This window comes from Asparagus officinalis, chromosome 8 (assembly GCF_001876935.1).
Source record: "Asparagus officinalis chromosome 8, Aspof.V1, whole genome shotgun sequence".
In the NCBI taxonomy this organism is placed as follows: Eukaryota; Viridiplantae; Streptophyta; class Magnoliopsida; order Asparagales; family Asparagaceae; genus Asparagus; species Asparagus officinalis.
Genome location: NC_033801.1, coordinates 125,158,612 through 125,181,080, shown reverse-complemented (window position 1 = coordinate 125,181,080; position 22,469 = coordinate 125,158,612). Strand labels below are relative to the sequence as shown.

General features: G+C 35.7%; 1 protein-coding gene across 10 annotated transcripts in view; it reads right to left on the bottom strand.

Annotated features, from left to right (window-relative positions):
- LOC109819409 (uncharacterized protein At4g14342-like) overlaps positions 328 to 22,469 on the bottom strand; it is a 38,833-nt gene continuing 16,691 nt past the window's right edge. For 7 of the 10 annotated variants that reach the window (XM_020385124.1, XM_020385120.1, XM_020385125.1 and 4 more), the window contains 5 exons: positions 16,123 to 16,208; positions 15,910 to 16,033; positions 8,017 to 8,064; positions 7,683 to 7,771; positions 328 to 614 (listed from right to left, as the gene is read on the bottom strand). In XM_020385124.1, coding sequence (XP_020240713.1) covers positions 443 to 614; positions 7,683 to 7,771; positions 8,017 to 8,064; positions 15,910 to 16,033; positions 16,123 to 16,208 — 519 coding nt within the window. In that variant the 3' untranslated portion in view covers positions 328 to 442. Of the gene's footprint in view, positions 615 to 7,682; positions 7,772 to 8,016; positions 8,065 to 15,909; positions 16,060 to 16,122; positions 16,209 to 22,469 lie in introns of all 10 variants that reach the window. The other 3 variants (XM_020385129.1, XM_020385128.1, XM_020385127.1) reach the window with 3 other exon arrangements.

The following is a 22,469-nucleotide window of genomic DNA, read 5'->3' as shown; positions in this document are numbered from 1 at the left end:
TATTAAAACTGAAACCAAGTTGCTTATTATACATTGCAAATAGAACCAACAACAACAATAATACCTGCACGCAATAACAGTTGGATCAACAATTCAATTGCACGCTGTGGTGGCAAGCTATACCAAACAGCCCCAAAGTCGCTTACAGTCTTACAGCAGCAACACAGCAAAAACACCTAGCTATAACTGCTGCTGAAGTAGAAACAGTGTATCCAGAGTATGTAAAGAATACCATGCAGAATTACCCTGTACCGCTGCTGAAGCAGAAACGGTCTTATCGAGAGTATGTAAAAAATCACCTTGCAGAATTACCCTGTACTCCTGACATAATACGAACCAGAAATACTTTCATTTCATACAATAGTTTCAATTCATATGCGAACCAGAAATACTTTCAATTCATACGATAGTTCATAGATGGTAATAAGAATAGTTATATCTCCTACAATTCACATTGAAGAGCATCTAGTTTGGAAATAGAAATATGCAAACATTTTGTTTCATACAACGGAAGGGAAGACGATAAAATAAAAGGAATGATAGCCCGGCTTGAAGATCTCCAGTACCTAATCTTCTTCTCTCTCTGGTGGAAGACCACAGGGCAGCAACATTTTCTGCAAGAGATGAGGAAACATTAAACTTGGCATAAACCACAAGAGAAGAGTAGAGGCAGCAGCGGACCAATTAAAAAGCAAACAAAAAAGGACAAATATTTTTCTAAGATAATATAACATGAGATGATCGACATGAAAAAAGACACGGTCATTTAAATCCTCCATGTTCCTGTTCTTTGACATGTTAAGCTAGGCATCTGGGGATTCAGACAACTAAGAATACGCTTCAGAAATCCAAAACAACTCAGGGTTTATACTAAGCCTGCATATCAATATTGCACGCTACCACATTAAAGATCGTAAAACTCCAGTAAAAGGATAGGCCGGAATTATTACACCAAAACAAGCAATTATGAAAGGATTAACGAATTAATAATGTTGATAGTTACAATCTATACTGGCGTTTATTACAAACCAATCAAATGCAGTCGTGTTCATGAGTAAAATATTTAGAAGGTATACACATGAGACAGAGGTTTGGCCCAAAGCAAAAAGGGTAATGTAGGTAGACAAGAGTCACTTATTAGTCTTATCTTAACAACTTAATCCCTAAGCAATCAAGTAGCAAAAGCTTAAGCTTTCACTGTATCACGACAGAGTTTGAAGAAGGTACAATAAAAATGGTTTCCTACAAAAGATAAGCATATAAATATGCCTTGTGACATCAAGCCTTGATTCTCCCAAAGCAAATGAATTTTATGGCTAAATGGCACTAGCATACCCTATTGTTTCAACACCTTTTACACTTAAATAGCCTAAATTGTAAAAAATAGCACACTAATACCCTAAGTTGTCCACCGTTAGAATATTGTAAACATCATTACAAAATACCCGTAGAGCCGAAAATACACCTCCATTATAATTAATCCCCTTTAACGGTAAAACAATCCCCAGTTTACCTTTTACCAATTTTCCCCAACTCAACAGCACCCAGGATTTAATGTGAGGGAAGAAGAAAACTCTGAACTTTTGTTGTGATCATGAACTGGAGATGAACTGGAGATCTTGGTGAAGATAGGAAAATACTGGATTGCAGTTGCTACGCAAGCTCTAAACGGATAAATTTGGGTCAATTAGTGTTAGAGATGGTGTTACAAAGTTGAATTATTATTTTATTTTATTTTTCCGAAAGTTGGTTTGGGTGCGTGAAATCATGGGTCTATTGTGCTCAATTTTACTTAGATTTTGTTTGAAGTTAATTGAGTGAATGTTATGGCCCTGAATCAATTGGAACTGATGAGTTCTCTTTGATATAAAGATTTCATGGTTTGGGCTTTTGGTTAATATTTTGTCTGATGTTTGGGGAAGAAGAAGGGAACTTGGGAAAGAATGAAGGATATTAGGTATTTAAAAAAATAGTGTAGAATTTAATAAAAAGATGGAGGGTAGGCAAAGTTGTAATTACAACAATAAATGGGTCAAAAAATACAAAAATGACATGTGATATATATGCAACTAGCAGAATGTACTAACGTGCCAATTTTGGACAGCTTAGGGTACTAGCGTGCATGGTTATCCACTGACAAAGTAGAGTTTAATAAAGTACTGCAGAACCAGAAAAGCTTGCATCTGAACATCTCACCCCCATGATAATAGGGCACTATGCAGTGTACAGTGAAGGAACATTTAGAAAATTTACTTAAGTCAGGACATTGTGACACCAAAGTCCGTAACTTTACTCAATCGATTCTAGACATCTTCACTAAAATCAGGAATCATGGATCGCTCTCACACTGGGAAGTAGAATCCTATTTGATCCTATGTATTGTTCCCAAGTGGTTGTCTTTTTATACCCTGGAAATATGGGTATAGGAACATTAAATCATGTCATTCAATTCTGCATTCGAACATAGCAGAGTCGGTAAAACATAGTTCAGGTGTTGATATCTAACACCATGAAATTTGGGTCTGATAGATTATTGTACAATAGTAAATGGCCACACCAAGTATGTTAATTATACTTATTTACCCAGTCAAGTATCCACATTACCAAATGGAATCATTAATTGCAGATGCTTTTCTCTACAAGAGTTACCTAGGTGAAAAACGAAATATATTTGTTAGCTACCAAGGTGCTGCGTGCCAGCATTTAAAGTCTCCATTCGAATACCTGAAACGCATGTGCCTGAAACAGTTGCTAGTAAACTATAACCTAACAGAGGTATTCACTTCATATACATGGAACTGGAAGTCTTAGAAATTATGAGTTTGACCTAAGTGAGGCTCCCGTCCATCCAAAAGATGCTTATCAGACTAGCCAAAAGGGAAAAAAAGGGGCATAACAAATATATATTATCTTGCTCTATGTGGCCCGTAGCTTTCAGTAGGAATCAGTGACATGAAATACGGTTAATATCCTTAAAGCTAGTACATATATACACTGATGACACATCATATATGAGTATTCTTAGTTGCATGCCTGAAATAAAGAGAAAACAAGGATTTAAAAAAATTGAAGCAGAAATGGTCAAGAACAAGTTAGAACCACCGAATATTTTAGCTGAAGCCTACCAGTTACTAGTGAAAAAACCCATGCATCTAACTAGGGTACCTTCAATGTTGAGTTGAATGATACACCAACATGCTTTCAATGTTGAAGTTGAAGGATATACCAACATGCTTTCCAATTATCCTCTCGCCGTTGGTATGTTTTAACACTTGCGCTACATGTGTCGTACCGAATGCCTTGACCAGATCAACATCCCATGGATGAAAAATAAACATAAAATGTCCACCTCACCTATGCAACAAGACTAAGAAATTTGAGTTTATTTTTAATGATATGTGAGACCTCATCTTCTAGCTAACTCAGCTTTTTGCTGGTTTTCTTTTGATGTAGTAAAATTAATGCTCCACATTCAAGATGTTAACCATCACAAACACAGAGCATAAGAATCAGACATTGTTTAAGATACAATCTAACACTTTCCTTGACAACATGCATTTACCTGGAAAAAAGCATAACTTTAGGATATTAGATGGATGCAATTTGTGGGGGGCCATGGTGAATTGGTAAGGAGTGTTGTTGTGGGCTTTACAGATGGGTGCATTCGTAGTCGGCTACAAGAGTTGAAAAGAGATGTCACAGGTGGACATTAAAGTGAGGCGGTCGGTTCGGTCCTAATTGACTCATAAACTCTGCACCCAACCTGAATTGAAAGCGAAATAAAAATCAAATCAAAACATAATAAATAAGATAGTTCAGTCAGTTCAAATCTGTCTGCATCATATTTCCTCAATCCTACACCTCAGCTCTTCTTATAATTTTGTTCTTATTCCTGTGTTTCTTTCAAGTTTTCTTTCCCCAAAAGCGACTACTTGAAACATCAACCCATATCACGAAAATAAAAAACTCATTTCTGACTAATTTGCTTGGAAAGAAACTGGAAAACAAATAAAGAAGATGCAAAAATTAAGAGCGAGTGAGGTGGCTTTTTGGGAACCGTCCAAACTATTTTTTGGGAACTCGTGAGATGAACATATATCACCAGTAAAGATACAATTAACTCGTAAGATTTCTTTATTGTTCAGCACATTCCTTAGTCTGTTGACTAGGGGTACGAAAACCTTCATCTCTACCGGGTCGGGTCTAAGTTTTGATCCGCATGGTATGGCTGACCAGGGTAGAAATGTCAAACTTTCTAAATTACATCATTTACCCTTGCCGCCGCCGAGAAGGGTTAAGACTTTACCCCGCCTAAAACGGTGGAATTATTAACCCATCATTTTGATAGGTTAACTGCTCTTACCCTGTTGACTAGGGGTACGAAAACCTTCAACCATAAATTATTATTTGGTAGGTTAGTGAAGGGTTAAACCCTTTTAACTCTTTATCAAATAAGGTCTAAAATAATTAAATTTACTATTATGTCCCCCACGTCTTAAGCTATTATGAAATTAGTATGGTAAATCACTGAAATTGCTACTAGATATTCTAATTCTTAAGTTGCTTTGAAATTAGTCTTTCAAGTAAGGGGGCTGTTTTGGATTAAATCCCCAATTATTGGAAAACTTAATTTCTAGAGGGGAAAAACCAAGTTTGTGTTTTCTGCCAGATGCTTACAAATGGTTTTGTTGTTTGGTTGGTGCTTAACCAACCCCAATTTCTAAAAAACCTCAGTTTTATGTTTGGTTTGTGAGTAAAAAGTAGAAAGTTAAATTTATAAAAAATAGTTTGGACGGTTCCTAAAAAGCCACCTCACTCGCTCTGAATTTTTTTCATCTTCTTTATTTGTTTTCCAGTTCCTTTCCAAGCAAATTAATCAGAAATGAGTTTTTTATTTTCGTGATATGGGTTGATGTTTCAAGTAGTCGCTTTTGGGGGGGAAAAACTTGAAAGAAACACAGGAATATGAACAAAATTATAAGAAGAGCTGAGGTGTAGGATTGAGGAAATATGATGCAGACAGATTTGAACTGACTGAACTATCTTATTTATTATGTTTTGATTTGATTTTTATATCGCTTTCAATTCAGGTTGGGTGCAGAGTTTATGAGTCAATTAGGACCGAACCGACCGCCTCACTTTAATGTCCACCTGTGACATCTCTTTTCAACTCTTGTAGCCGACTACGAATGCACCCATCTGTAAAGCCCACAACAACACTCCTTACCAATTCACCATGGGCCCCCACAAATTGCATCCATCTAATATCCTAATATCCATCTAATATCCTAAAGTGTTAGATTGTGTCAGGTTTCAATTGAATTCCCCATTTTATTTTGTTTGGTTACACAAACAAAGATGGTGACATGGCAAGTAAAATGGTGAAGTGTCAAGGAAAGCAAAATCCCCTCAAAATGGAGAGATTTCAACGAAAAGCTAACACAATGTCAGTAACAAAGAGTTACAAGAGTTAAAAAAACCTTGCTAATCGTAGGCTCTAGCTACCTCTCCCTTGCAAAAAGAAAAAATAAAGCCAAAAAAAATAAAATCCTCTTCAACTTCTAATCCAAAAACCCATGAGCGAGATTCACACTTCGGTGAGCTTCACCGCTGGTCCCCCCACCTACATATCCTCTCCTCTCTGCCGCTCCCAGCAAGAAGAAGACCACCACATCACCCAAATTGATGGAACTTTCCAAGAAAAATCGGCCTCATAGGGAAAAAAAGAAAAGAAAAAGAGAGTATGTATCATAGTGGCCGGCGAATGATTTTAGTTACTATTTGAGGCAATGATTACGATGAGGTCGAGATGCCTGTGGATGATTTTGGTTCGGATATGGCGACGATGGCCATGAATTTCATGGGTTGTAGTCATCTAAATAAGAAACTATGATGAGTATACTTCACTCTCCAAAAGAAGCAATTCTTGTTTAGTGCTAGTTATAGCCTAATGATACAAGCATTTCATTTTATTTATTTATTTATGTATTCATTTTTTTTATTTTAGTGAAGTAGGAAGGTGTTCAGAAGACTGTTGTCCGGGCGGTTGTATGAAATGTGGAGCAAGAATTTATGCTATTTGGGTTTAATTGTATGGTTGTGGATGAATTAATTTTGTGATACCTAGGTATGTATGAATATAGATGAGTTCAATTTTATCAGGCAATACATCAAGCTTTAGCAATATGATTTGGTGCGGTTTTTTTGTTAGTGTCCCATTTGATTAGTTCAAGTTAATGATAGCTTTTTTAATTTGTTTATTTTTGGATTTAATAACTTCTTAATAGAGTATAATAATCATAACAATTTATTGTTAGATTATTTTATTTTTATAGAGGTAACCTTATCTATGGTAGTATAATCTATATGAGGGGGCTGCACATAACTAGCACTTTCTAAAAGTTCATTATGTAAACCAAACAACAACTCTTTTTTGGAGAGTAGGACCTTTAATTAGGTCTTTTAATTTATAAACTTTTTGTTTGCCATAAATAAAAAAAAATTCCTCTTTCTTAATAGTTATTTTTCTTCTCTTTGTGATGAAGTAAAGGTGAAGATTTACTTCACAAGAGGCAAACCTCTTAAAAAATTGGAATGTAAGTTTTCAATTTTCCTATTTTATTTTCTTATTTTAGAATTGCATTTTTTAGGATTTTATTTTTTATTTTTATTTCATATTTTATAGATTTTATTTATTTTATACTTGTAGTATAACTTTTCTTCAATGCTTTGTAAAGTAGAATTATATTATTTTGCTCTTTTTATTGCCTCGTTGTTAGTTTTTCTTTTCTTTTTTTTCTTCTCCTTATTTTATGTTTTATAATCGAGATTTGATTTTCTTTTTTTTTACATAATATATGTAACTGTTATGACAATAACTTTTCTTCATGCTTTGTAAAGTAGAATTATATTATTTTGCTACATATACTTGTAGGATAACTTTTCTTCATGCTTTGTAAAGTAAAATTATATTATTTTGCTCTTTTTATTGCCTCGTTGTTAGTTTTTCTTTTCTTTTTTTTTCTTCTCCTTATTTTATGTTTTATAATCGAGATTTAATTTTCTTTTTTTACATAATATATGTAACTGTTATGACAATAAATCACCAAATGTTAAAACCACCTTCTTAGCCCAACATGTGCCTCGTTCCTCGTCTAATCAAATATGATCAGAGTCCATACAACCCGAACAACTTTTGCAGCCGACCCGTTAGGCCGACAACTTGCGTGGTCGACTAAAACGACGGCACTTGTCAGCCTACCCACCATGATCGACCCTATAAGTACTCACACTTATAAAGCAAAAAATAAAGCACGGGCAACGCACATGCATAAAAACTAGTATCCAACAACAATGTCAGAAGGTTCTAATCACAAGTACAGATGTTGGTTTGGGAATTACTCAAACTTAGCAAACACAACGCCAGGAAATCGTGAAATTGAACTGTATCACCCATCATATTGTACTCTTAACTATCCTTCTATTTTATTGAAAAAAAAGGTTAAATTAAATTTCCCCCCAATTTATTAAAACTGAAACCAAGTTGCTTATTATACATTGCAAATAGAACCAACAACAACAACAATACCTGCACGCAATAACAGTTGGATCAACAATTCAATTGCACGCTGTGGTGGCAAGCTGAAGTAGAAGCAGTGTATGGAGAGTATGTAAAGAATCACCTTGCAGAATTACTCTGGACCGCTGCTGAAGCAGAAACGGTCTTATCGAGAGTATGTAAAAAACCACCTTGCAGAATTACCCTGTACTCCTGACATAATACGAACCAGAAATACTTTCATTTCATACGATAGTTTCAATTCACATGCGAACCAGAAATACTTTCAGTTCATACGATAGTTCATAGATGGTAATAAGAATAGTTATATCTCCTACAATTCACATTGAAGAGCATCTAGTTTGGAAATAGAAATATGCAAACATTTTGTTTCATACAACTGAAGGGAAGACGATAAAATAAAAGGAATGATAGCCCGGCTTGAAGATCTCCAGTACCTGATCTTCTTCTCTCTCTGGTGGAAGTCCACAAGGCAGCAACATTTTCTGCAAGAGATGAGGAAACATTAAACTTGGCATAAACCACAAGAGAAGAGTAGAGGCAGCAGCGGACCAATTAAAAAGCAAACAAAAAAGGACAAATACTTTTCTAAGATAATATAACATGAAATGATCGATAAGAAAAAAGACACGGTCATTTAAATCCTCCATGTTCCTGTTCTTTGACATGTTAAGCTAGGCATCTGGGGATTCAGACAACTAAGAATACGCTTCAGAAATCCAAAACAACTCAGGGTTTATACAAAGCCTGCATATCAATATGCACGCTACCACATTAAAGATCGTAAAACTCCAGGAAAAGGATAGGCCGAAATTATTACACCAAAACAAGCAATTATGAAAAGATTAACGAATTAATAATTGTTGGGACAAACCCGGGGCCTAATAGAGCAGGGTCGCAGCAATAGTAAGCAAAAGTAGAGATAAAATATTGGACACACAGATTTACGTGGTTCGGCACTTGATTGCCTACATCCACGGGCAAGGATAGAAGAATTCACTATGAGGAAAAAACTCTGGAGTTACAAACTCTCTCTTTACAAGAAGAAACTCTCTCTATTTTTTTTCTCTCTCACTCTTCTTATATAAGAAGTTGTTTCCGGGATAAGATTTCCTTAAGGATTTGGAGCCCTATTTATAGTTTTTAGAAAAACACTATGCACAATAAAATATTAATATTTTACTGTAGCAGTGGGGGCCCACTGTTTTGTTTTCTTCTCAAATTTTCAAAGATGGCTGCTGCTTTTTCTTGATTATCAACATGTGGGCGGCTTGGGCTCTGACACTTGTGTGGTGCTTACGTGTCATCCTTACTTTCAAAATAGTTTTCTAATCCTTAATACTCAGAAGTAGCTCGGAAGTAGTTGAAATGCATATTAATTAGGAAATAAATAATTTTTTGACTGCAGTTTTGAAACCCAGCTTACAGCTCCGCCAGCAAGTGCAAACACATAACCTGTGGTGGATTTGCTATTATCACGATCACCTGCATAATCAGAATCAACATATCCACTGACAATAAAATCAGATCCCCCATAACATAATGCAACATTTGAGGTTCTCTTAATATATCTTAGGACCCTCTTTACAGCATTCCAATGCTCTTTACCAGGATTCGCCATGTATCGACTAACCACTCCCACTGCTTGTGCAATGTCTGGTCTTGTACAAATCATCGCGAACATTAAGCTTCCCACTGCTGATGCATACTGCTGATGCATACGGTACTCGAGACATCTCCATCCTCTCTTCTTCACTGCTAGGACTCATACTGGAGGATAACTTGAAATTAACAGGAAGTGGGGTAGAAATTGACTTACAATCTTGCATGTTAAAGCGTCGCAAGATTTTCTTCAAATAGTTCTTCTGAGAAAGCCAAATCTTCCTATTAATTCTGTCTCGGTAAATTTGCATCCCTAGAATCTTGTTTGCAGATCCTAAATCCTTCATTTCAAATTCCCTAGCCAACTGAGCCTTTAATTCTTGGATACGATCTTTGTTGGGGCCTGCAACCAACATGTCGTCAACATACAACAATAAGATAACAAAGTTATTTTCACCAAACCTCTTGAAATATGCACAAGGGTCTGAATTAAGTCTGTTGTATCCAAGGCTCATGATGAATGAATCAAATCTCTTGTACCAACACCTCGGCGCCTGCTTTAGACCGTACAGAGATTTGTTCAATCTGCAAACCAAGTTCTCTTTTCCTTTTTCTTCAAAACCTTCTGGTTGGAGCATGTAAATTTCTTCTTCAAGATCTCCATGAAGAAATGCTGTTTTCACATCTAGCTGCTCTAGATGTAAGTCAAATATAACGCTCATAGCCAGGACAATTCGGACTGTTGTTAGTCGAACTACAGGAGAAAATATTTTATTAAAATCAATACCTTCTTTCTGAGCATATCCTTTTACCACCAATCTAGCACGATATCGCTCCACTTGATCATCGCCATTTCGCTTGATCTTGTAGACCCATTTGTTTCCAATGGTCTTTCTTCCTTGTGGCAGTGACACAAGTTCCCAAGTCTTGTTCTTATGGAGAGCTTCAATTTCTTCCTGCATTGCTGCCATCCACAAAGATGCATCTGTGCCATTTATAGCTTCATGAAAAGTTGATGGCTCTCCATCTTCTGTTAGAAGACAGTATGCAACATTACTCTCCGTAATATACTCCGAGTGCCAAGTCGGTGGTCTTCTCTCACGAGTTGACCTTCGAACTTCTGGATCCTCGACCTCGACTGGTTCTTGTACATCATGCTCCGGTGTCGCTTCAGAAGAATTCGGATTATCTTCTACCTGAACAGCTACAGTCTCTGAGTCCTTCCTCGAACTGCTTTCTTTCTCTTTACTTTGTAGTTGGTTCTCTACAAAGATAACATCTCTGCTGATGATAACCTTGTGGGCAGTGGGATCCCACAGGCGATACCCCTTTACTCCATCAGCATACCCTAAGAATATGCATTTTCTGGATTTTGAATCCAGCTTTGTAATTTCTTGGGCATTGTACATTACGTACACTGGACTTCCAAATATATGGAGGTTGGAATAATCAACTGGCTTGCCAGTCCACATCTCCATCGGCGTCTTCAATTGTATTGCAGTTGATGAAGATCGATTTATCACATAACGGGCGGTTTTTACTGCTTCCGCCCAAAAGATTTTTTCCAGATTTACAGTAGCCAACATAGCTCTTGTTCTTTCCAACAGAGTTCTGTTCATCCGCTCCGCCACTCCATTTTGTTGAGGAGTATAAGCCGTACTGAATTGTCTTTTGATGCCTTCATGATTGCAGAATGCTAGGAATTCACCGTCTGTGTATTCTCCTCCATTATCTGACCTCAGGCACTTGATCTTCTTCTCAAATTCAAGCTCGACCCGCGCTTTGTAGGCTTTAAAAACTGAGAACACATCCGCCTTCTTCTTGATAGGATACACCCAACATCTCCTGGAGTAATCATCAATAAAGGACACAAAGTACTTTGCTCCTCCTAAGGATGTAACTGGTGCTTGCCATACATCAGAATGAACCAGTTCCAGAATAGCCTTGCTTCTAGAACTCGATGTGTTGAACTTCAGTCGATGTTGCTTGCTTGTAACACAATGCTCGCAGAATGGAAGAGCTACCGAATTAAGTCCAGGAAGCAGTTTCTGATCGGAGAGAACCTTCAAGCCTCGTTCTGACATATGGCCTAGCTTGCGATGCCACATCATGGTTTGTTCTTCTCCACGGCTGGTTGATGCCACACATGAATCAGATTCCTGCAGAGTCTCTCCCTTGAGCATGTACAGATTTATAGCTATCTTTTCTCCTTTTATCACCACAAGCGCCCCTCTAACAATCTTCATGACTCCATTTTCTATATGAGTCTTGCACCCGAGCTCATCTAATTGTCCTAAAGACAATAGATTCTTTTTCAAGCCCTTCACATGTCGCACATCTTGAATGGTGCGTATTATACCATCAAACATTTTGATTTTGATAGTACCAATACCACAAATCTTCAAGGCATGATCATTCCCCATGAATACAGATCCTCCTGAGATAGGTTCATATTTGTGAAACCAATCTCTCCGAGAGGTCATGTGCCAAGAGGCTGCTGAATCTAGAAGCCAGACATTAGCAAACTTCTTTCTGCCTTCATCAGCAGTGGTTGCTCCACTGAATAGAATTTCACCATCCTCTGACGTGCTGACAACGCATCCTTGAGATGTTGATGGCTCTGAAGACTTTTTATCTCCACTCTTCTTGTTGTGCCAACGCTCCGATTTGACGTGCCCTCTTTTGCCACAGTTGTAGCATTTGATATTCTTCTTACTTCGTGATTTCGATCTACCATGGGCATGACTCCCACTAGAGCCACGTTCTGTTGATCTTCCTTTCGTCACCGACAAGGCCTCCACTTGCTGCGAACTTGTCTGCCTGTCTTCCTTGTTCTTGCGCCGATTTTCTTCCTCCAGAACAGCGGCTGCAACATCGTCGAAGACTAGATTGTCCGTGAGGACGTTGTTCGTCAGGTTGATGATGAGTTGATCATACGAGTCAGGTAGACTCTGAAGTAGAAGTTCTGCACGTTCATTCGCACCAACTGTATATCCCAACGTTGTGAGTTGGGAGAACAGTGTGTTTAGGGTGTTGATGTGGTCGGTCATCGATGTAGATTCCGCCATCCTCAGAGTGTAAAGTCTCCTTTTTAAGAAGATTTTATTGTGCATGGATTTCGCCTCATATAGCTTTGTTAGAGTATCCCATATCTCCTTTGCTGTCTTCTTCTCCTCTATACTTGACAGCACCCCGTCTGCTAATGCCAGATGGAGATTTGCAATAGCATTTTCGTCCATCTCGTTCCACTTCTTATCATCTGTGATGTCGTCCGGCCTTGCACCAATGGCCGTCAGGTAATTATCTTTTCTCAAGATAGCCTTTATCTTCAACTTCCACAGTGAGAAATTACTCCCGTCGAATTTCTCGATCTTGAACTTCGCCGCCATTGCTTCTACCACGAACAGTAACTTCTTACTATTTCACGTAAATAGTACTGTATTTATGAACAGTAACCGTATCTGTGAATAGTACCGTATTTGTGAACAGTACCGTATTTGTGAATAGTACCATACTCGTGAATAGTACCCGTCACCTCCAAAGGGTAAATGATATCCTAACTTATTTTCTGATGTGGAGGATCCACCTTTGGTGGCAGCCACAGAGCATACGATAAGTAGATATATACAAGTACCCTAAGTTGGCTCTGATACCACTTGTTGGGACAAACCCGGGGCCTAATAGAGCAGGGTCGCAGCAATAGTAGAGCAAAAGTAGAGATAAAATATTGGACACACAGATTTACATGGTTCGGCACTTGATTGCCTACGTCCACGGGCAAGGATAGAAGAATTCACTATGAGGAAAAAACTCTGGAGTTACAAACTCTCTCTTTACAAGGAGAAACTCTCTCTATTTTTTTCTCTCTCTCACTCTTCTTATATAAGAAGTTGTTTCTGGGATAAGATTTCCTTAAGGATTTGGAGCCCTATTTATAGTTTTTAGAAAAACACTATGCACAATAAAATATTAATATTTTACTGTAGCAGTAGGGGCCCACTGTTTTGTTTTCTTCTCAAATTTTCAAAGATGGCTGCTGTTTTTCTTGATTATCAACATGTGGGCGGCTTGGGCTCTGACAATAATGATGATAGTTACAATCTATACTGGAATTTATTACAAACCAATCAAATCCAGTCATGTTCATGAGTAAAATATTTTGAAGGTATACACATGAGACAGAGGTTTCGCCCAAAGCAAAAAGGGTAATGTAGGTAGACAAGAGTCACTTATTAGTCTTATGTTAACAACTTAATCCCTAAGCAATCAAGTAGCAAAAGCTTAAGCTTTCACTGTATCACGACAGAGTTTGAAGAAGGTACAATAAAAATGGTTTCCTACAAAAGATAAGCATATAAATATTCCTTGTGACATCAAGCCTTGATTCTCCCAAAGCAAATGAATTTTATGGCTAAATGGCACTAGCATACCCTATTGTTTCAACACCTTTTACACTTAAATAGCCTAAATTGTAAAAAATAGCACACTAATACCCTAAGTTGTCCACCGTTAGAATATTGTAAACATCATTACAAAATACCCGTAGAGCCGAAAATACACCTCCATTATAATTAATCCCCTTAACGGTAAAACAATCCCCAGTTTACCTTTTACCCATTTTCCCCAACTCAACAGCACCCTAGATTTAATGTGAGGGAAGAAGAAAACTCTGAACTTTTGTTGTGATCATGAACTGGAGATGAACTGGAGATCTTGGTGAAGATAGGAAAATACTGGATTGCAGTTGCTACGCAAGCTCTAAACGGATAAATTTGGGTCAATTAGTGTTAGAGATGGTGTTACAAAGTTGAATTATTATTTTATTTTATTTTTCCGAAAGTTGGTTTGGATGCGTGAAATCATGGGTCTATTGTGCTCAATTTTACTTAGATTTTGTTTGAAGTTAATTGAGTGAATGTTATGGCCCTGAATCAATTGGAACTGATGAGTTCTCTCTGATATAAAGATTTCATGGTTTGGGCTTTTGGTTAATATTTTGTCTGATGTTTGGGGAAGAAGAAGGGAACTTGGGAAAGAATGAAGGATATTAGGTATTTAAAAAAATAGTGTAGAATTTAATAAAAAGATGGAGGGTAGGCAAAGTTGTAATTACAACAATAAATGGCTTTTTATACCCTGGAAATATGGGTATAGGAACATTAAATCATGTCATTCAATTCTGCATTCGAACATAGCAGAGTCGGTAAAACATAGTTCAGGTGTTGATATCTAACACCATGAAATTTGGGTCTGATAGATTATTGTACAATAGTAAATGGCCACACCAAGTATGTTAATTATACTTATTTACCCAGTCAAGTATCCACATTACCAAATGGAATCATTAATTGCAGATGCTTTTCTCTACAAGAGTTACCTAGGTGAAAAACGAAATATATTTGTTAGCTACCAAGGTGCTGCGTGCCTGCATTTAAAGTCTCCATTCGAATACCTGAAACGCATGTGCCTATAACAGTTGCTAGTAAACTATAACCTAACAGAGGAATTCACTTCATATACATGGAACTGGAAGTCTTAGAAATTATGAGTTTGACCTAAGTGAGGCTCCCGTCCATCCAAAAGATGCTTATCAGACTAGCCAAAAGGGAAAAAAAGGGGCATAACAAATATATATTATCTTGCTCTATGTGGCCCGTAGCTTTCAGTAGGAATCAGTGACATGAAATACAGTTAATATCCTTAAAGCTAGTACATATATACACTGATGACACATCATATATGAGTATTCTTAGTTGCATGCCTGAAATAAAGAGAAAACAAGGATCTAAAAAAATTGAAGCAGAAATGGTCAAGAACAAGTTAGAACCACCGAATATTTTAGCTGAAGCCTACCAGTTACTAGTGAAAAAACCCATGCATCTAACTAGGGTACCTTCAATGTTGAGTTGAATGATACACCAACATGCTTTCAATGTTGAAGTTGAAGGATATACCAACATGCTTTCCAATTATCCTCTCGCCGTTGGTATGTTTTAACACTTGCGCTACATGTGTCGTACCGAATGCCTTGACCAGATCAACATCCCATGGATGAAAAATAAACATAAAATGTCCACCTCACCTATGCAACAAGACTAAGAAATTTGAGTTTATTTTTTAATGATATGTGAGACCTCATCTTCTAGCTAACTCAGCTTTTTGCTGATTTTCTTTTGATGTAGTAAAATTAATGCTCCACATTCAAGATGTTAACTTAACCATCACAAACACAGAGCATAAGAATCAGACATAGTGGATAATCCGGTTGTTCAGGCTACCAATTCCCATTGTACCCTCTGTTCTTCTTGGACACCTTAGCAGAAAAGAGCTTTGTGGACACAAATATCATCTTGAAAGTATAGGTATTTGTGTCTATTTGCATGTCTCTATAAACACTTGATAGCCACTCATCTGTGATGAAATCATTACACCAGCAGACAATTTCAGTGTGAACCCTGCTGTGCAAGGTAAAATTACTGATGTTACTGCATCTAGTACACTCCTCAACTTTGTGTCTTTCTGTATAGGCTATGAGGAGATGGTTTGCACTTAGGTTATATATAAAGAATGCAACCAAAATACGAAACAATATACTTAATTCTGTCATTTCCAGTCCAAAGTGATGTAACGTTATCATGATGCAAGATGATCAGATTTTTAAAATTTGAAATTAGGAAATATAAATGGCAAATTCCAAGCACTACACAAGATGTCTATCTATGTCGTACCTGCATAAAATTGTAGTGTTCTCTCCCAATTGATTCATTTTCAGCAACAGCAAAGTAAGCCAAAAGGGGGTAGTGGCCAACATAAGATGCGTAGCTATCACGTTGGATGTTAACCGCCCAATCACTGCAGTTAAAAGAGAACAAAAAAACCTGAAAATGTTCTTAAACAATTGAATCTAGGAAGAAACGTATTAACAAACACCATCAACTTACAATCTACTCATATCAGCATGCCCAGTCCCAACATATTTAGCTTGAAGATGCTCGAGTTGGGAGTTAATATTAAACCTGTCACTGGCCTGGGCAAATATGAATAGTTTCAATAAGAACCAAAATGGAAACGATTCAATTTGAAGATATAATATAAAAAAGAAAGCATGAGTGTGACCGTTATCCTCTAGAATAATTAAAATAATAATAAATTACAACACTGCATGTCGAAGGTGGATGATTTGAAAGGATGCTCTAGTAATTATGTTGACAAATCATTACAAGTATTGCTGAATGGGGAAAAGGATGCTGAGATGGTGAGTTGGAGACCACAAACTGAATATGGTTAGTAAACTCATGCATGGGTAACCCTGAGTAACAGTTAAACTTAATGTAAACAATGATGCAAGCCTAAGATGCTGAAGAATGGCGCTTGATTCTCCTCCAACTGTTCACATGCTCTCGTCCCCCATCATACGTGTCTTCGTTAATATAACTACACGAATCTTGTTTCTTTCTAAAACCACACTCTCTCCATTAGGATAATCCTGCAACATTTTCTGAATCAATTAATTACATCAATAGGTTTAGACTCTTAATAAACAATTTCAGAAGTACTCTTTTGCATCGACCAAAATGATTTTCGAAAACGATAGTTCCTTTTCGTATACTTTTCTTGGCTCAGTTACTCCCTCAATGAGTTGAAATATTCATTATAAGGATTTTTTTTGTCAAGTAAATAGTTTGTAGAACCATTATACATAATAGAACAACCTTCGACCCAATATATTGTATCAAGCTTATAGTTTTTCCTTATAGAAACTAATTAAGGGCCCTCATTAGGTAAGCTACAATGATAATTCCTTTTCATTACCTGACTATGATTGTCGTGGTCCATCAATATTCCTTTGGCACTCCATTGTCTTATTCATCCACCTCGACCATATTCATACCAACGCAATCAAATTTTACCTTATTTTATAATCATGTTATACTCAAGAAAAGCTTTGACTAATATTTAATGGACACATTTATCCTTTATCTTTCTCTTTACGTTCTCAATTTATCCATCAACCTTCTCATGTCAACTACACTTATTTTATAGAAGTGTTGGATTCTAATTGCCAAACATAGGGAACAATAAAGTTTTGTCTGTCATATAAGCACCTTATACTTTCTTTTTCAACTTTATTGTTATTCGATGATCACATATTATTCCAACAACAATCTCCATTTTGTTTGTCCTAGTTTTAAGTAGAACATCCTCTTCACTTTCCCTCATGATTATTTATTATTTATTGGTCCTACTTAACAAAAATATTACTCCCAAGCATTACCTGGTTATATACTAATCTCCGCTAGATTTACAACTTTGAATCTCTTTCAGTCTTTCAAAAAACACAGAAATGATTCTCCATTAACAAAGTTTATGAACATAACCTACTCTTCAAGTCTCCAAATATTTTGACACCTAAGAGGAATATTGCTACATCCTACAGCTCCTCAAGTCTTCAATATTTTGACACTTCAAAAAAATATACCTGCTTTGCTTTTCTACATAAAACTACCTAAAACCTTGTTCTTTTGGGAAAATACTGCCTAAGGACATGAAACATATGAACTAAAACAATGATTATACCTTATGCAAATCTGAAGTGTACTTTAGGCATATTAATCATATTATACTTACAATGTTGGCCAAAAATTATAAGCAATATAACTAGTAAATACTCTTTAATGTGACAGTGCGGCACAAAGTAAACGTCAAAATGTTGAAAGAAATTTAATCAACGAAGTTAAATCAGAATTTGAATCATGGCTCAAAACTCTCCTCGTACAACTTGAAATGCGTCTAATTCTATTTGCAGGTTTCTGTTGATCATTACAAAATACCCTAGATATCATTTTTTACAATAGACTCCTTGCACAAAATCTCATCTTGATTCAACTCCATATTTCCTAGTTCGAATTTAATAAATTATAAAGCTTTAGAGATTACAGCAACAAAAAAAAATTATCTCGTTGAAGCTAACATTAGGGCTTTATAGGGTTAAGATTTAATAAAAAAATCTTTTCTTGGGCAAAAATTGTGGTAAAAAAGAAGCTAAAAATCCAAAAATTAATTTTGAGAAATAGGATTATTTGCATCGTTCAAAGCTGGAAAATAAAGAGATTGAGGAACGAATAGAGAGTGTGAGATTTTTTTCTTTTCCCCTACTCGCTACAAAATTTTCGCACCGAGGTTTAAATCGATCGACGGACTGAGGGGTTATTATGTCGTCATGCCATTTATCTTTACCGAATCGGGTCTAAATTTTTATCCGCATAGTTTAGCTGATCGTATTTTGAAATTAAGGCCCCATTTGAAATCAATTAAAAAGAGGTGGGGGTCCCTTGAAATCTTTCATGTACTGAAATTAGTCTCTAAGGTGCCTGTTGGCAAGGGGTTAAAATAGAAAAGTTAAAGAGGAAAGATTAAATTAGTTAATCTTTCATGAGGGATTAAAAATGATCAAATTTCGCTTGGATTTGATAGCTAAGATGAATAATTAATTTTCTTATGCTTGCTAACTAATGAAGGATTAAGATGATTAATTTTATTAAAAATAATAGAACAACCTTTGTCCATGATTAATTTTATTAAAAATAATAGAACAACCTTTGTCCCAATATTTAGTATCAAGACTATAGTTTTTCCTCATAGAAACTAATTAAGGGCCCTCATTAGGTAAGCTACAATGATAATTCCTTTTCATTGGCTGACTATGATCATTGTGGTCCATCAATATTCATTTGACACTCCATATCTACTCCCAACTGGTGTATTTATCCACCTCGACCATATTCATACCAACGCAATCAAATTTACCTTATTTTATAATCATGTTATACTCAAGAAAAGCTTTCACTAATATCTAATGGACACATTTATTCCTTATCTTTCTCTCTACGCTCTCAATTTATCCATCAACCTTCTCATGTCAACTACACTTATTTTATAGAAGTGTTTGATTCTAATTGCCAAACATAGTAAACAATAAAGTTTTGTTTGTCATATAAACACCTTATACTTTCATTTTCAACTTTATTGCTATTCGATGATCACATATTATTCAAAAAACAATCTGTATTTTGTTTGTCCTAGTTCTAAGTAGAACATCTTCTTCACGTTCCCTCGTGATTATTTATTGGTCCTACTTAACGAAAATATTACTCACAACCATTACTTCGTTATATACTAATCTTCGCTAGATTTACAACTTTGAATAACTCTTTCAGTCTTTCATAAAACACACAAGTGTCTCTGCATTAACAAATCTTATTAACATAACCTACTCCTCAAGTCTCCAAATATTTTGACACCTACGAGGAATATTGCTACATCCTATAGCTCTTCAATTTTTATCTTTGCAAAGTATATTTTTAGTTCTGTTATAAATAGGACTCATGCTATACAATATCTTAATTATTGCAGGGTGGCTAGGGCAACATGGAGCATAGATGGCACTTAACTAAAAGAAGAAAAGGAATAATGAAGAATGCAGAAATAAAACCTATAAACCATTTTCTATTGCTGCTAATATAATCATTGCCTCCGCTATATTAGCATAACGCCATCGGTATGAAAAGGCCAAAAGAAAAAGGGTAAATAGGGGCACAAAGAAGCAATAAGTAGTATCAGTAGCAGCATCAGCATCCATAAATGACGAAGTTGGCTTTGAAATTGTTTCTATCCATGGAGTTCGAAGTCCGGACTGCTTCTTAAAGCACTGATTAGGACTTGTAAGATTTATACTTCAAACAATTGACATTATGTCTCGGCTCTGTTTTGTATTAGCTTTACAAACATTAATATATGTTATCAAGTTCTTACATAAATTATTATGTGCCAAAAATGTAGTTTCACTAACCGCTTTCTTAGCTTTATTCTTTCCTAATATAGTAACATTTATTTTCAATATTTTAATTAGTCACACACCAACTAAGTTTATTCCTCTTCTTTGTCTACGACTTTTGTGCATCTTCACTCGACCAACTTACTAATCCACAATAATGACAATTTATAGTTCATATTCTCCAGACATCTACTTTCCTAATAAAATTAATATTTTGTTACAAAACTTTAGCTCTTCAATTTTTTTTAACATTTTATCATTAAAAGTTTCACGTCCTAACCTCTGTAGTTCCAAATAAGTCCTTTGTCTAGTGTTTGTTCTAGTGTATGCCCCTAATACTAATGGCCTGACCCATCAATTACTTTTTTTCAAACAATATTCCAAATAACCTGGTTTCATCTTTTATCTGAGGCTGAGCAACTTCTATATAATTCATCACTTATTGAAACATGCATTAGTTTTAAGGTCTTATGAAATGCAAGCACTGACATGCAAACAATCAATTTCCATAAATTCAAATCTGCATCATTCTTAACTGAATGCAGCTAACCTCACTCCAAACACTTCAAAACTATATACCCACTTTGCTTTTCTACATAAAACTACCTATAAACTTGTTCTTTTGGGAAAATACTGCCTAGCGACATGAAACATCTAATACTACTATAAAAGTGGATTGGGATGTTAAAACATTTCTTCCCAAAATGTCCCTAACACATCCATATTCATACATCCATACATTAACATACATACCTCTCATCTCAATATTAATGTGGGCACATACATACATAATTCATACGTACTTGATATGATACATACTATAATAAATGCAATATATACATACAAATATTTTATTAATTAGACATGATGAATTCATAAACACACATAATTACATCAGACTACACTAAATGGAATCAAATGGTTTTTCTTTCCAATTGAAACGCTTTTCAATTATGCCTAAAGCACTCCTTATTTATCACTAATTATTGCAAAGCTAAATCATTTTCTCCTTTATGGTAAGTAACATACTCCATTCCTCACTACATTATAATTGCACCGTTACATCTATTTGTAACATCCAATTAAACCATGCAACTTTCCCATCAAATTAATAGCCTCCTCCTTCAGTTTCCACTCGGTCATAAAGTAAGCAAACTGAAATCCAGAAGTTGTCTGTTTCTCTCACATGATATTGACTTTATTTAATTATGATAAAAACCTCCCGACTGTCATGCGTTTTCTTTCCCCTACCCATATAATGGCCTTCTCCTCCTTCCATTCTTCGATCATCACTCAACAAATACTAATAATCAATCAAAAATATGGGAGTGCTTTAGGCGTTTCTTGTTTGCAGCGGAATAAGCTTGTGTGGATCTGCTCACACTCACTTGAAGGCAGAAGCATCAGAAACGATAGCGACGATGGGGGATAAGTCGGATGTCCTAGAGGCCGTCCTCAAAGAAGCTGTTGATTTGGTTGGTACCCTCAATTTTGATTTCCTAAAAATTCATTTTTTTAATTTTTTGTACTTTTTTGGGGATTTTTAAAAGAATATACCTATTGAAGAGGTATTTAAAAATCTGAGATGCAGTAGGAAGGGGCTCAGTAGCGAGGCTGCTCAGGAGAGGCTCACTATTTTCGAACACAACAAGCTCGAAGAGAAGCAAGTTTGATCCTTTTTTTTGGCTAAAAATGTGTTCTTTTTTTGTTTGCTTTGATCTAAGACTTTGTTTTTTTTTTGTGGCAGGAGAGCAAGTTCTTGCAGTTCTTGGGGTTTATGTTGAACCCTCTCTCATGGGTCATGGAGGCTGCTGCTATCATGGTCATTGCCCTTGCCGGATGAGAATTATTACCATTTTATTGCATTTTTTGCCTTCTTTTAGAGTGGAGATTTGGATAGAAGGCTCAAAACTTCATGGGATATCTTTTAGTCTTTAATGGATGAGTTTAATTTGCATTCTAATTTTTTATTGTCTGAAATCCTATGATGTTGTTAGATTGTATTAGTTTTATATGTAGTTCTTTTACATATGTTTTAGGTTCTTGAAGGTTTATTGTAATTTACCCTTTTGGATATATCTAAATGAAGAGTTAGAAAGCATGAAAATGTTCAAATAGATCTCAGAGCATAAAACAATTATTACTCTCTATAAGCAATGCCATTGTTATGAGGTAGTGTGAGAAATTAATAGGTTAACGAGTTAGAAATTGTTGTTGGATTTAATTTTAATTAATTTTAAATGTTTTGTTTACAATATTAACATTATAAATAGCATTGATTATATGATTTAATAATTTCCTTTTTCTATATTTAATTGTATCTTTTCATATTCTTACATTCTCATTCATTACAAACATAATTATTTACTTTTTTATTTTTTTATTAAATCTTGCGCTCAATGTTTTAAACTTATTATATAAAAAAACATTGAACACAAAACAAGTATGTCCAGT